General features: G+C 54.6%; 4 protein-coding genes across 4 annotated transcripts; 2 read left to right on the forward strand and 2 right to left on the reverse strand.

The window, feature by feature from the left end:
- Positions 1 to 148: 148 nt before the first annotated feature.
- PHYSODRAFT_319376 (hypothetical protein) lies at positions 149 to 3,909 on the reverse strand (the record flags this gene model as incomplete). Its single annotated transcript, XM_009538923.1, has 2 exons — positions 149 to 650; positions 2,915 to 3,909. The coding sequence occupies 2 exons, from the start codon at positions 3,907 to 3,909 to the stop codon at positions 149 to 151; spliced, it is 1,497 nt and encodes a 498-aa protein (XP_009537218.1).
- Positions 3,910 to 6,619: 2,710 nt separating this feature from the next.
- On the reverse strand, positions 6,620 to 6,898 carry PHYSODRAFT_529504 (hypothetical protein; the record flags this gene model as incomplete). The annotated part of the gene is made up of 1 exon (XM_009538924.1): positions 6,620 to 6,898. A coding segment is annotated over one exon (279 nt), but the record flags the coding sequence as incomplete, so codon positions are not given.
- A 2,272-nt stretch (positions 6,899 to 9,170) lies between these two features.
- Positions 9,171 to 10,256, forward strand: PHYSODRAFT_529398 (hypothetical protein; the record flags this gene model as incomplete). The annotated part of the gene is made up of 3 exons (XM_009538925.1): positions 9,171 to 9,694; positions 9,875 to 9,900; positions 9,931 to 10,256. 3 exons carry the CDS (start codon positions 9,171 to 9,173, stop codon positions 10,254 to 10,256), a joined length of 876 nt encoding a protein of 291 aa, XP_009537220.1.
- Positions 10,257 to 12,191: 1,935 nt separating this feature from the next.
- PHYSODRAFT_529018 (hypothetical protein) lies at positions 12,192 to 13,085 on the forward strand (the record flags this gene model as incomplete). Its single annotated transcript, XM_009538926.1, has 2 exons — positions 12,192 to 12,393; positions 12,436 to 13,085. The coding sequence occupies 2 exons, from the start codon at positions 12,192 to 12,194 to the stop codon at positions 13,083 to 13,085; spliced, it is 852 nt and encodes a 283-aa protein (XP_009537221.1).
- Between the last annotated feature and the right edge of the window lie 2,593 nt (positions 13,086 to 15,678).

Genomic DNA, 15,678 nt, shown 5'->3' on the forward strand with positions numbered 1-15,678 from the left:
CCCGACGTGTTTGGCGGCGGGTGCACGAATGGTGGCGCAGTGCAGCGGGGAAAGAAGCAGTGGATCTGAAATAACTATATGATTGAATGATAATATATAACACTGAGTGAATTGATAGATCTTGCCTGTTAGATATAAGCCGTGTCCTCTAGAGGCCCAGGCGGTCTAGTACATCGACCAATGTATCCTCACGTTTGATGTTCGCGATTTTTTCGCAGCTAGCGACCCACGCAGTGAAGAGCGTTTTGGCTGCTGCATCGTCGCACTTGTGGCCCATGGAGTGGCAGAAGGAGTCCACCGACGTGACAAAGAAAACTGCTGAAGGGCCCAAGTGAGGAATCGGGTTGTACACGTGCAGATTCTTCACCGCCAGCTTGCTCTGGTTACCATACTCTGAGGCTAGCGACAATTCCTTTGAGTAAGGGTAACGCCCGACATTGGAGATGTTGGCATCCGACGTCTGCGAGTGGCGGATGTTGATGTAGTTTGCGAGCGAGGGCTTGATCTTGGCATTGATCTTTTGGTCCAAGACGACAGCCACCGCGTCCATCGAGAAAGTGCTACGGAGATTTCCGTCGATCTCCTTCTTGGCCCGACGCGCGAGGTCCCAGAACTGGGTGGTCTTCACGTCGACACCTTCAGAGCAGGGCCTCCGAAAATAGCATTGTCAATAACATTATTTCAGAAAATAACAATAAATTACGCATTTCGGCGGGTTCAGCCATCTACCGTGATAATTTATTGGTGTGCTTTGTGATATTACATAATTTATGACAGTTACCTTTATATAATAATGTTAGTGTTTTACCAGCCATCTTCTCGCTTCCAGTCGTTCAGAAGAACTGGAATCACTGGTTGTCTGTGTTGCTAGTTGCAGCTCATTTGGCAGCGCTCACTTTTCAATTTTCACTTCTCAATCCTCCAAGACCTCATCCAGCATGGTTCGCGCTATCCGCCCCCCCTCGCCCTACCTACACGAACTCCCAAGTCTCGGGGTTTTACTTCCGCCCGTGTCGCGACGAGAACGACGAGGTGATTCTCGAGTATTTCCGTTGCCGTTGCGGCACGGTTCGGAAGCAAACCCATAGGAACGGGTACTCCAACCTGATGCAACATATAAGGCGGGAACACCCTGACTACGAGACCGTCATGCTCGACGCTACGACGGCGGAGACAGGCTCCCTCGTGAACTTCGTCCGCCACTCGGCGCTCAACCTCCACGGCTGGATGGTTTGGATTGTCATGTGCAACCTGCCACTCTCTTTTTGTGAGAGCCGAGAAGCTCGGCGGTACGTGTATGCATAAGGTCATTGTGTTTACATTACTACGGAAACTAACAACTTTACTATATGGATGTTATTCAGCTACTCCAGCCTGGACCCCATCTCGGAGGAAACGCTGCGGGCTGGCATGGACGGTGTCGTCGTCGCCGTCGAGCGTTCGATTGCGTCGGAGCTCCCAGCACGCTTCGGCATCATACTCGACGGCTGGGCACACGCATCTGAGCACTACATCGCCGTGTTCGCGTGCTATGAAGTGAACGGCTGTCCCAAGACAACGCTACTCAGCATGGCCCCGCTGCTGGACGCGCTGGACGACGATCTCTCCGCACAGGGCCATCTCGAGTTTCTAGCGACCATGCTGCAGCGCGATTACGGCGTACAGCTGGCGCAGTGTCGCTTCCTCGTAGCTGACAACTGCGCCGTAGACCGGCGGCTGGCAACTCTTATGAGTGTGCCGCTTGTTGGTTGCGCAAGCCACCGCCTGAACCTTGCTGTTTAGGCGGACATGGCGTCGCATGAGGAGGACCTGGCTGCTGTGCAGGCGCTCATGGTAAAATTGCGTACTCTCACCCAATCTGCCAAACTACGGTGAGCGCCAATGTGTATGTGTGGTGTGTCAATATGTCTCTAACACAATTTGTGTACTTTTGTAAAAAAATTTACAAAATAGGTTGAAAACGCCACTTCGGCCTGTCATTCGCCAGGACACGCGCTGGAGCTCTACGTTCGAGATGGTACGGCGCTACCTCCAGCTCCTCGAGTTTCTTGACGCCGAAGACGACGACCTCATGGACCTGCTGCCGCCGCCGGCGATAAACAAGCGACTGCGGGCATTGTACCAGGAACTGTGCGACATCGAGTCGGCTCGAAGGCCCTTCAAGGCCACGACGTCGACCTGCTGGACGTTCGCGAGTGGTTCGACGAGCTGATCGCTGTCAAGACACAATATGGGTGCTACATTGGTAAGTTTATAACTGTTGAATTTGTGTTTAATATTTTCACTAACAATTGTATAATGGTTTTTATTTTGCGGGGCCTCGGGCCAACATTGTGCACAGCCCAGATTTTGAGGCTGGGTGTGTACGCGTTCTCCGCGGGAAGGCGCAGCGGCTGACGCGTGCTGAAAAGGCCGCTTTGCAGCCCTTCGAAGCTGCCAGACCGGACGACGCGGCCGCGAGTGAGGAGGAGGAGGATCCAGGCGCGTCGTTCGTGGAGCGTCTTCGGAAGCGCCGGCGGCTTGCACAGGACCGTGTCAAGTATGAGCAGCTGAAGAGCATCCCACCCACGTCGAGCGTGGTGGAACGCTTCTTCAGCATTGCTCGGGTGACGTTTGGTCATCAACGACACGGCCTGCTGCCACGCACGCTTGAGACGATTTTGTTTCTCCGCCAGAATCGGTCGTACTGGGATGCAACGACTGTGGACAATTTGAGCTAGATGATAAGCTAACTGGTGTCTTGTTAATAGACTTCATGTTTTTCATAATGGCATTATTTATTGTGGTACGTTGGGGGCAATGCCATAATGTACTGTTGTATTGGTAGGAGCGTCAGGGGATAATTTATTCAGCAACGCCCAACCTACTAAATAAAAATGCCATATTCGGAGGCCCTGCTTCAGAGGCGAGCCACGCGAGGTCAGTGGAAGCAATGTACACTCCGACTTGGTTCTCTTCAATTGGGCAGGGCAGGCGTTGACGCATGTTGAAGTCCAAATCTGCCTGGACCTTGAATGGCTGGCCGGGTTTGAAGTCCGGCTGCTCCTCGGCGGCACGGTAGAACGCGAGGGTGACCGCAGCCACCAGCGCCCCACCAAAGGTGGCACCATGCTCTCGGCACGCTGCTAGCGCCTCCCGTATTCTAGCAGGCTCTCCTTGAGCAAAAGACGCTGAACTCGGGTTTGCGACTGGAGGGGCGACAAAGTCGTGCTGGTCGTCTCGCGCTGGTAGCACAGGCTTAAACTTCCTGAGCTCGCCACGGTAGATCGTCGCTCCGAGAAATGCCATGAGGCCCTTCAGCAGTGCTGTGTACAGTACGTTCTTGGACAACCACATCTCGTAAAATGAAGGGCGAAGTGGCAATTCCTCCGCTTGGTTATCTGCTGCATTGCTGTCAGATAGAGCAGATACTTGTTCGAGGATGCAGTTCAGCACCGCCATACCCGATCGCCCGTCCGACATGTAGTGGTCGGAGAAGAGCATCAGGCGAGCTTGTTCCGCCTCGTGGTCGATCCACACGACCAGGAAGAACGGGAACTGCGTGTACCGGTCGAACCCCACGTCGCATTCCGCTTCAGCGTACGCCTGCCAGTCCTCGAACGTTCCTTCAGGGCTCTCGGACTGCGAGAACCTTCGGACTCGCAGCAGATCCTTGCTGGCGATGTCGTCGATAGTCACGGGGGCTTGGATCTCGGCCGTAAGGTCCTCGTCCTTCACTTGCAGCGCGCGCATACACGGGTGCATGTTGAAGGTCCGCAAGAGTGCGACCGGCAGAAATTGCAACAGGGTTTCGGCATCTCCGGCAACGAGCATCGAGTGCACGATCTTCATGGAGACGCCATCGACCATGGTGAGCATCCGCTCGACGCCGCGCAGCATTACTCGCCGTGCTTCAGCGCTACCTGCCATTTCTCCGCGAATCCAATTGCGTCCGTCGGTCGGTGGTGTCGGGCGAATTCGAGAATGAGAGCGGCGAGGGCGGGCGGCAAGAGGGAGGTACATGTACTCTACTATGTGACATAGTAGACTCTACTGTAGAGTACATGTACGGAGCTGTTGAGGATTTGTACGCGATACTGTACAGTATATGTATGTAGAGTAGACATACAGTAGTCTATGTCAACTCTACCTATCGCGTGCAAATCCTCAACAGCTCCGCTCCCACTGGTGGTCAATTGCATCGCCAATCATCGTCTATGCTTGAAGTCTTTGAGGTCAAAGGTCGTCATTCTTGCTCGGCGCAAGCTCTTGACGTGAAGTACATGTAGGGAATCGTGGTGGTGCAGCTTCGACTGATATGCACGCCTCACCACATGCATGTACATGTACTGCAAACCAAGCTTGAAGCCCTTGAAAGCAACAGCAGACAACTGCATGACCGACCGCATCATCACCGTGTAATTATCACCGCGCTGCGTAATCCCCGCATCAACAGCGGCGCCAAGGATTTGTGCTGTACTGTGGCTGCTGGCCATGCGCATGCTGAAGGATATTTATCACTACTGACCTTGATTTCGTCGTACTTTATCAGTAGTGACCTTGATTTCAGAAGACGACTGCTGATTGGTCGAACGCCACTGCTGTCTTATCGAGAGTTCTGCGCTCAGAGACCAGTTGCTTTCCTTCGCGCTATCGCCTTCCACGTCTAGCTGCCGCCTCGCTGCCGTCTAGCTGGTTACTGCTGTGTTGCGCAGGTGTAGTGTCTTTGTAGCCTAGTCACTTCATGACAGTGTTCTAATGTTTTTTACATCTCTCTTGTTCTGGATGTGTCTTAGCAATGCGCTGCCACGAAGCGTTTTGGGCTATTGTGACTGTACACGGTTCGCCACACGCGAAGGAACCCGTGAATACACGCCATGATGACTTGAAGAAAACGAACCTGTGGCTAATACAGGCGCTAGCACAACATGGTAGGCAGCTCTATCACAACATGGTAGGCAGTTCTATGGGCGGCTCTAGCATAATATGGTAAGCGACCAAGGCACATCAAGGTAGGCCGCCAAGGCACATCATGGTAGGCCGCCGAGGCACAATATGGTAGGCGGCGAGGTACAACATGGTAGGCAGCGCTAGCACAACATGGTAGGCAGTCCTATAGGCGGCTCTAGCGTGACATGGTAGTCCGCCCAACGTTTACCATGGCAGGCATCATTTGGAATAAACGAATTTGTACAGGGCTTAAGTTGTTTTTTCTCTTATTTTTTTATACGCTTCTTGTGTAAACTTGGCTTCACATTTTGGTAGAAGTACAATTTAGTAGAGCACGTTTTGACAATTTATGACTACATAATCGTTACCTGAAGATTATCGCACGCACCTCTCTCATTGGCCGAAATTCGAAATCATGGTCACTACTGATAAAGTACGACGAAATCAAGGTCAGTAGTGATAAATATCCCATGCTGAGAGCTCTTGTAAAACTCTTCTTGTCACTTCACACTCTACAAGTATATCCGGATAGCACTCAAAAGCGCGCAGTGCGTCACTTATTAGACTTATTAGACTTAATTGACTCAACAAATACCGATACTTCTCGTCTTGTCTAATATCTAATAAATTCCGGAGCATTCAAGCCTTGGCAAGTGGCTTTACATTTGTTGGCTGCACCTTCAAGTTAAGCCCGGCTCATCCGAGGTGGTTAGAGCACCTTTAATGCGACAGCACAACAGCACCGTTAATGGCGCCCAAGGCGCCATTAGTAAAGCCGCTGGTCTTCAGGTAGGAGGGGAATATATAGACTGTTGCCTCAGCTTTCCAAAGTCCGAAACGGGCGCTAACTTTGACTCTACGCAACACGTAAGCCTACACCTGGACAAACTTTTGGTACTGCCTACTTCATAGAGGTATGTTAGAGCTATCGAACGCACTAGCTTGCATCGGCGGAGTGTAAGTGGGCACTTAGCAGGACCCCCGCCTCCTCAGGGACTCCTTCGGGGTGCACATTTCCAAAGCCATCAGGCCTGGAGGTCATCCCTCCTACATAAGGGCGCCCTAGTAATCTGTGCAAAGTCTGTGTACAGAAGCAAATCTTTACACAGATCAGAATAATAAGGGATTTGTATTGACAGATAGAATCGGGACGGGTGTCATGGGCTCATCTGTTCGCGTTGTGAGCTGTTGTGAGGACACGTTGCCACAGCAAGCAAACCTGCGCGGAGTGCTCGTAAAGCAGGTCTGCGCGGTAGGCCCTGCACCAGGCATTCCAGCGGATGGACCCGTTTCCGCAACTCGATGCTAGTTTTCTAATTGTGGGGGTCTGCTCCAGTACACTGCAGCACCCCAGATTCACCCCCTCTTTTTGGCTTAAAGGCGCCGTAGGGCTTAAAGGCGCTTTAGGCAGATGTTGTGCCGTTGCATTAATGGTGCTGTAACGCGAGTCCGGCTCATCAGCGTTTCGTCAGGTTCCAGTCAACTTTGTATCCGTGGCCCGTGACTCCACACATGTGAGTCATTCAACATTTCGCCGCTGTCAGGAACAGGGCTTCGCATTAAGTGCCTTCCGAGCTATAACACTACCGATCATACAGATGGATGCACTGCAGTAACACTGTAGCATATAGATAGAAATGAGCAAGTGTATGTAGTAATACTGAACTACAGTAGTAGATACAGCAGTAATCTAGTGGAGTTGCTGGCGTTGAAGCAGGTTCTTGTAATCCGCCCAGTTTGCCTTCATTAGGCACAGTATCTCGGCGCGTTTGTCGTCAAGAGATGTACGTAGATCATTGACGACGTAGCCTGACAGGCTAAAAAACCTTTCTTGGGCTGCTGTGGACATCGGCTTGCCTAAATAAATTCTAGCGAGGAGTGCAATAGCCGGGAGATCGCGTTCTCCATGGTCGCGGAACCAATCCAGTACGTCAACGCACAAACCCAACAGTTGAACTTGCCATCCCGAGATTGGCTGGGCCAATTCACTGACAGTTCCTTCCAATCTGACCACGCCAATGCCGCTGCCTTGGAGCGCTCACGACTCGCCGTGCTACGTTCCGAAGGCATATCAATGTCCAAAAGAGCTTGGATAGCGATACTAGCGTCCTGGCTACCACTAAACGGGTGTTACGGAAAATTAAAACCCCTCTCAAAAGTACTGGGTGCGTTGGTCGAGGAATTCTTGGCCTTTTGCAGATTGTAGATATGCTCGTGTTTATGCTCTAATTCATGCTCGACTCGAGCGAAGCGCGGAGCGTCATCGACAATAGAGTCCGCTTTAGACTTGATTCTGGGGTCTAGAAGCAATGCCTTGATCTCGTGGTCCTCTGGCTCTGGGAAGCGTAGTTTCCACTGCTCTTTGATTCGCAAAAGACACCGTTTTCCTTCATCCGAAAAGTTGGACACTTCTTTCAAAACACGGCGCTGAGTGAACTCGCTACACAACGTGTCCCGAGTAGGAACGGTCACCACCGTTCCTACTACACGGACGACCGTTCGACCAGCTATTGACTTCTAGGGGATCAGCTGTTGGACGATGCGGTGAGCGGGCAGTCATCCATTTCGGAGGGGCGCTGACTGGCGACGCGTCGGTTAGGTGGCGCGCTCGGCTGCGATGGAAGCAGTGACGCGAGGGATGGGTGAGCAGTGACGCGAAGGGCAGGACGGAGGTCACGAGCACCGCGTGGCTCAGGACGTGAGCTGTGAGGTGAGCCAAGGACGAAGGGGTGAGACGAGAGCCAGGTGAGCCGGTGACGTGTTGAAGTCGGCACGTGAGCCGACAGAGAGCCGAAAGAAGAAGGAAGCACGAGCTGTCAGGCTCCGTGCGCGGTAAGGAAGTAGGGTCAGTTGTGAATCTGCACTGGAGAGAACAAGTTGATTGCTTTTGCATATTGACTCTGTTTCTCGCTATTTGTGCCACTGCCTACCGTTGTGAAGTCTTAACGACGGCAGTACGGGTCAAGTCCTCGCGTCGTTGGAGCTTCGTCTGGTCTTCGGGAGTCTGCCTGGAGTCCCAGTCTTCGCCTCAGACGCGTGAACGGTCTGAATCTGGAATTGTGTCGTGTGAACGGTGCGCTCGGCGCCACTGTGGGATTGGAGAACGGTACGCGAAGTCCCCCCACTGGTCAAGGTCAAGAAGGGCAAGAAGAAAACGGTCGGCTCGCTCGGAGCCCTTATCGGTCAAGGTCAATGTCAAGTCAACGGTGAACGGAACGCTCGGTTCCGCTGGTAATTCTGGTCGGCTCGCTCGGAGCCTGAAGTAGTTTGAAGCCTGGAAGTTTGAAGTTTGGAGATTGGAGATTGGAGTTTGTTTCGCGCGTTCGAGTGAAGAAGATCGCGTGCTGAAGGTCGAGTGAAGAAGACTTTCTGAAGAAGATGACGGTTGTCGGAGAGCAAGGAGAGAATGGGGATCAGCGGTCCGTGCAGGATGAAGTGGCACGGTTGGAAGTGGAACGGTTGCGACGGCTGCAACACGGTGGGACCACGTCGGCTCTACTGGGGCAGCGACGCCCGCGATCGTCCGGAGATGCGAGCGGAGTGGACGCGACGGCGCAGGTAGCTACTGCTGCCGGTCGTGACTCGCTTCGCCAGGAAACGAGGGAGGCTCTTTGGGCCGATGAAGACGATGATGAACACAAGACCGCAGATGAACACGGTGATGCGGTCGGAGCTCAAGCAGAACAAGAACTCGAGATGAGGATGGCTCCATCACCGGGCCCCGAGGCTGTGCAAACGGTCGAGGAAAACGGTGAGGATGCCGAATTTGATGAAACGGAACAGTACTGGTCGGCGGAGGACTACGGCTACAGTGAACTTGCTGAGTACGAACCGTCCTATACGTGAAAGAAGAACCTGAAGAAGTGCGGCAGCAGAGGACCCCGAGTGGCTTCATCTCGGTGTACACGGGAACGGAGAAGCGTCTGCCTGGCGGTCTTGTGTTTGGCTGGAGCGTCGGTGCCCAGCAAGGAGGCTACGGTGGCTGGGGAACGGTGCCGAAGCCCACGGTGAAGATGGAACGGAAGGTGAAAATGGAGCCTACAGTGAAGCCCCAACCTATGAGACCGGTGAAGACCCAACCGACGGGACCGGTGAAGACAGTCGTGCACAACAAAGCACCTGTCAGAACTGCGGTGAGTGCCTCAACGAACGGACGGCCGATGCCTACCCAAGTTCGGAACGGTGGCTATCGTGCCCCCATGAACAACCCGACCGTTCGAAACGACCGTGACTTGTCGTCTATGGTCTCCAATGCGATCAAGGTCCTACCTGCTTTCTACTCGGACACGGCCAGCATGGACAAGGCGCGTGACTTCTGGGAGCTGTTCGAAGCTCACACCAGCCACCTCCCGGACCAGTCTCGGCTGTTAGTGTTCCGACAACGGATCAAGGGCTCTGAAGCTGAACGGTGGTGGAACAACTCGACTATCAAGACGTTCGCGACTCTGAAGGTCCGATTCCACAACCTGTTCCTCAGCCGAACGGCTGACCAGCCCTGGGAACGGTTGCAGTCCGCTCACCATGAGCGTGGCGAATCCGTTGAGGAGTGGTGTGACCGTGTGACGGATCTTTGTGACTCGTTGGACTATCCGAACAGGAAGATGAGCTATCAGCTGTTCCGTCGCGGACTCCGAAACAAGCGCATATTGGCGTGTCTCGACTCGGGACCGGCGCGCGATATTCCGGAGGCCTGCGAATGGCTATTGGCTAAGGAGATGTCGCGTTCCATTGAAGAAGACGACGAGTTCTCGGACGAGAAGAAAAAGTCGAGCGGGAGCGATGCCTCGCCCGCGAACGACCCGATGGCGGCTGTGGGCGTGCTTGCAGAGAAGATGACGACGTTCATGACGTAACAGCAGTGGCAGCAGCAAATGATGCAGAACCGCTGGCAGCCTCCGCGCTCGCCGCGGAACCGCATGTCCAACGTTTCGGCTACGACTTCGAGTCCTGGCGCTGGAATGAACGATCAAGGTCCTCGTGGGAACGGTTGACCGGTCCGAGGAATCCGTATGGGAGCTGACAGTCGAACGCAAGAGTGTGGCCGGAGTGGCTACGTGGGTCACTCGCGAGAGACCTGCTGCCGCCAGTCCATGACGTGCCACAACTGTGGTGTTCACGGTCATATCGCTGTGGAGTGTGAAGCGGGACCCAACAACTACCAACGCGGTCCGGGAACGGTCGGCCGGAACGGTGGTCGTGGCGTTACCAAGTGCGCGTTCTGCGAGGAAGAAGGTCACCTTATCGGTGCGTGTCCTGGCATTGTGGCACTCCGTGGTGCGGTTCAGGATCTGAAGACCAGGTCTGCACAAACGGCTTCGAACCAATGACGGGGGCGGGAGGAAGGGGAGGAGACAGTCACTCCTTCCTCTTGTCTAGTAAATGGCTCGAGTGGTGGTGATCGCGACCGTGAAGCTGAAGGCGGAACGGTGACCACCGTTGATGTTTGTGTGGGTGCATCGAGGAAGCAGACCGAACCGGTGTCTGCCATGTGTGGCGATTCATGTGCTGAGAAGAAAAACAAGAAAAAGAAAGTCGGGTTCAAGATCGTGGGGACGGATGAAGAAGGAGAAGGATTGGTTGCGGACGTTGAAGGCAAGGAAGTCGAAGTGGTCTACGAAGATCTGGTCGCTGCGAGTCCTGAACGGTGTGATGAGGTTGGGAACGGTGAGGAGACAACGGTCACGGGGCTGTCTGAGGATTGCACAGTGTCGGAGCCTCCTACCGTGACGCGTGAAGAACTAAGTACCGTGGTTGAAGTGACGCCGCCGGAAGAGGTGATGGCGCCCCTAGAAGTGTGGGAAGACGAAGAGTACGACGTATCGGACTGCTTGTTCGCGGCTTGAACGGATGAAGAGACCGTTCTTGCTGAGAGCAAGGAAGTGAACAGTACGGTCGAGGCCAGGACGGTCGAAACCGAAACGGTTGAGGCTAAGGACACTGCGAAGTACGACCGTTTATTTACGGACGAAGAACTGGATGCTATGGATGACTGTGAGCCCGGGCAGGAGACGTATGTTGTCGCTGGAACGGATGTCGCCGCCGAGCCGGAAGAGTACGACAAGGAGCTTGAGGACCGGTTGTATCCGCTGGACGAGGTCGAGTTGCTTAAGCGTGTCAAGCAGAACGTTGAAGCTCAGACCGAACCGTCTGCGGAAGAGCTGGCTCGCTTCTTGGGTATCTCTCTGGAGGTCTTGGAGCGGACGCGCCAAGCTGCCTCCGACTCCTTTGGAACGCCTTAGTACTGGCAAGATTGGTACGGTGATATGCTGGAGAAGTCGGAAGAAGCCAAGCGTGCGAACCGAGACTTCTGGACTCCGGTGGCGAATGTCGTCTATGGTGAACAAACTGCGTCAAGTGGAACGGTGGGGAAGGCCTCGGAGCGGTCAGGCGTCGACAACGATACCCGCAGCTCTGATGTCTCCTCCGAACGATCGGATTCTGAAGATGAAACGGTCTCAAGCGTGGTTAACACGGTCGTCGAGTCTTTCGTGTGCGAGAATGTCTTGCGCCCTCCCGAGGATCTGGGAGGAACGGTCTCGGTGGGGGAAGGGATTCCTGTCCTAAGTGGAGTACATCGCGTCGATCCAAAGATCAAGAGAGCGATCGCGCGTCAAGCTGTGTTCCAATTGCTGAAGGAAGCGAGAGACTACGGAGTTCGAAACAACGGTTCTGAAGAAGTGCTGAACGGTGAAGGAGGAACGGTGGATGTTCCCCCTTTGCGTGACAAGGTGCCTGATCCCGATTGGGAACGGCTACGCGAGCACGTCAACCGTGTTGTGGAGCAGTATGGTCTGAAGGGAGATTGCTGGGGACGGTTCGAACCGTGTATCAAGTCGTATTTCGAGGAAAACGCGGGTCGAGTGTGGACGAAACTGTGGGACCGTACAGGACGGTCGAGGGCGCCTAGTGCTAGGCGCCGCCGTCGCCGTCAGCCTGAGAAGAAGGGTTGCTTTGACTTTTCGGCGTTGTACAAACCGTATGCCGAAGTACTGGGTGACGTGGAGTTCTACCCGGAGCGTGAAGAGGACATTTCTCATTACGTTGAGGTGGTACGGTGCGAGCGTCCTGCTCGGACACCGTTACCAAGGACCGGTCTCGTGGAGGTTGTCATGGTCAACTTGCCTAACGGATTTGGGCTCTGTGATGAAGATGGAGATGAGTATGACGTGTATCGCGCTGTTGAGGACGGACGCCGGGTGGTGTGTGCTGTTGGCAACTTTGAGGCTCTCTCGAGCGGTAATATTGACTGCTTACCGTCTCAAATGCTAGCGGATACTGGCGCTACTCTAAGTCTCGTGGATCGACGCGTGCTGAAGCGTTTAGGACGGTCGTCCGAGCCGCTGGAACCGTACGAGGGCCTGGTGAGGAGCTCCTCGGGGCACAAGTTGCGGATACGTGGTTGGATTACCCTCTCTCTCCGTCTTGGAACGGTTGAAGTCTCGATGAGCTTGTTGGTTGCTGACCGTCTCCACGTCGATGCGATCCTGGGTGTTGATGCCCAGGGAGCGTTCGGCGCTGTGATCGACGTGTCGAAACGGACGTTGACTCTAAAGAGTACGGGCGAAGTGCTGGCGCTAGGTTTCACCATGTTGCAGGAGTCGTACATGACGACGATGGCGACGACGGTGCGGTTGCCGCCGCGTGGCCAAGCTCTCGTGATGACTCGTGTCGTGGGTGCCGTCGTCGAAAAGGCGACCGTTCTGGTCGAAGGAGCTTTGGGTCTGTCTCCGACGCTGTGCGTGGCACGGGCGCTGTGCACGGTCGAGGAAGCCCAGGTCATCGTCGAAGTCTGTAATGCGTCTACGGATGAGTACTGGATCCGGAAAGGAACGGTCATTGCGTGCACTTCCGTGATCCCGGAGTCGGCTTTCGAGCCGCCAACGGTCGATCCAAAGGGTGCGGAGCGTCAAACGGGTGGTCCGATGGGAACGGTGCCAGCCGAAGGTGGCGAGCCCAAGGGGGAGCGCGCAACGTCAGTGTCTGAAGCGCGCGAAGTGGGCGTCGGCGAGAAGGTGAAGGCTACGAAGCCGGACATCCCGCCCGACAAAGCGGAAGCTATGAAGGCCGATTTCTCGGAGTCTAGACTGTCACCGGAGCAGAAGGAACTGTTCCAAGGAGAACTGAACGGTTTCCACAGCATTTGTGGACTCTTCTAAGAAGCCTGGACGGACGGATCTGTTGCAATTCGAGATCGACACCGGTGACAGTGCTCCGATCAAGCAGCAGCCGTACCGTGTTTCGTTAGCTGAAGGTGAAGTCATGGAAGCGGAGATCCAGCAGTACTTGAAGCTGAACCTGATTCCACCCTCGAACAGTCCGTGGGCGAGCCCCGTCCTGATGATTCGGAAACCGGACGGTGGAATAAGATTCTGCATCGACCACCGTAAGTAGAACGCGGTAACGGTGCAGGACGGTTACCCCATGCCGTTGATTGATGATATTCTGGACGTGTTGGGCGACGCTCAACTGTTTTCGACGATTGATATCGCTTCTGGCTATTGGAACGTGCCGATGCACCTGGACAGCGTGTCTAAGACCGCTTTCACGTGCAAGTACGGTCTGTACGAATGGTTAGTGATGCCGTTTGGCCTTTGCAACGCTGTCCCAGCGTTCGAACGGTTGATGGAGACCGTTTTGGTGGATCTCAAGTGGCGAATCTGTTTGGTTTATCTCGATGACTGTGTGATTTTCAGCAAGGACTTCCCTACTCATCTGGTTCGTGTGCGCCAAGTGCTGGCACGGTTCCAGCAGGCTGGGTTCAAGCTCAAGATGAAGAAGTGTCACTGCGGGCGTAGTCAAGTAGCGTTCCTGGGCACATTGTGACTCCTACTGGAATCCTGCCTAATCCGGAGAAGGTGAAGGCCGTGATGAACGTGAAGCGTCCGGTGGACGTGCATGGGATCCGCTCTTTTCTGGGTCTGACGAGTTACTTCCGCCGCTACATCCCGGGGTATGCGTCGATCTCCGCGCCCCTGGAACGGTTGAAGGTGAAGGACGCACCGTTCGTGTGGAACGAGGACTGTGAAGCTGCGTTTAGACAGTTGAAGCGTGCGCTCTTGAAGCCGCCGATACTAGTCTATCCTGATGGCAAGAAACGGTTTAAGTTGTACGTAGACTCGTCACGGTACGCTGTTGGCGCTTGCTTGATGCAAGAGGCGAACGGTCGCGACCGTGTAGTGGCCTACGCTAGTAAGTTGTTGACTGGATCGCAGAAGAACTGGATTAACAACCTAGATGGCATATCGGAGATTAAATGTTGGGGGGTTGTCTGGGCAACGAGGAAGTTCCGCTGCTACCTGGACAAGCGTGAGTTCGATTTGTACACGGACCACCAGGCGCTGACGTGGGTGTTCAGCCCCGGTAACCGTACGACGAACGCTAAGCTTGCACGGTGGGCGATGGAGCTCTCGAACCTCCAGTTCAAAGTTCATCACAAGCCTGGTACTTCTTTGGGTCATGCTGACGGTCTGTCACGGTTGCCGATGGACACAGTGGCAGCTCTGACGATGAGCGACCTCTTGAATCCTGAGAGCACGGTCGATGACGTGCTTCCGGCTTCAGTCGGGGAGCAGCCTGGTACAAACGGTGAACTTGCGAACGGTGACGATGTTGCTGGCGAGCGTGCAGATGGACATGTGGATGATGACGAACCTGACCGTCCGAACGAGGACGTTGGCATCGGTCCGGAAACGGATGTGCCGATATCCCCTGTGGACCGGTTCGGATTCGACTCTGAACAGTTCGTAGAAGCGCAGCAAGAAGTGCCGTGGATCAAGGCTCTGGTGGCTTTCCTGCTGGATGGTGCCTTGCCCCTCGACCCCTTCCTGCGAGCGACTGTTGTCAAGATGGGACGTCGATATGAAGTGCGGAACGGTTTATTGATGTGGCGCGTGATTCTACCAGCCCGGGTCGGACCTGCACGGTCCTTGACCGTTCCGGTGGTTCCGTTACCGTATGTGGAGACCGTGTTGCACTACTGTCACTCTGACGTTCTGCCGTCTCACTTGGGATTGACGAAGACTCTGGAGAAGGTGAGGAGACATGCGTTCTGGCCGGGATGGCGAAAGGATGTCACGGAGTACGTCCGGGAGTGCAACCGTTGTGGTAGTGGGAAGGGCTCGAGACCGTGGCAAGGGGGGCAGATGCAACGGTTGCCCGTAGCCGATCTCACGGGACCGTTTTCGCTGCTAGTGGTCGATGCCGTCGGACCGTTGCCGGAGACTGAACGAGGCAACAAGTACATTCTTGTATTCGTGGACTACTTCACGAGATGGGCCGAAGCCTTCGCAGTTCTCCGTTTGGACTCCGTCACGTTCGTTGACGTCATGGTGAACGGTGTTGCGTCCCGGCACGGTGTGCCTTCACGGTTGTTGAGTGACAACGGTCGGAATTCACGCCGGAAATCGCTAAGTCGTTCTATCAAACGCTCGGGATCAAGAAGCTGTTCGGTTCTGCCTATCACCCGCAGACTCAAGGTCTCGTGGAACGGTTCAACGGAACGCTCATGGGAATGGTCAAGATGCACGTGAGTGAAGCGCAAACGGACTGGGATCTGTATTTGCCTCGAGTGTTGTTTGCCTACCGTACGTCTTATCATGAGGCGTTGGGCGACACACCGTTCTTTTCTCTCTACGGACCTTTTCTCTCTACGGACGTGATGCGACGCTACCGCTGGACGTCGCGTTCCTGAACCTGGGGAAGAAGTGGAAGAGCAACGAAGTGGCTCTGTATCGACGGGAGTTATACCGG

This window comes from Phytophthora sojae, assembly GCF_000149755.1.
Source record: "Phytophthora sojae unplaced genomic scaffold PHYSOscaffold_12, whole genome shotgun sequence".
Lineage (NCBI taxonomy): Eukaryota > Oomycota > Peronosporomycetes > Peronosporales > Peronosporaceae > Phytophthora > Phytophthora sojae.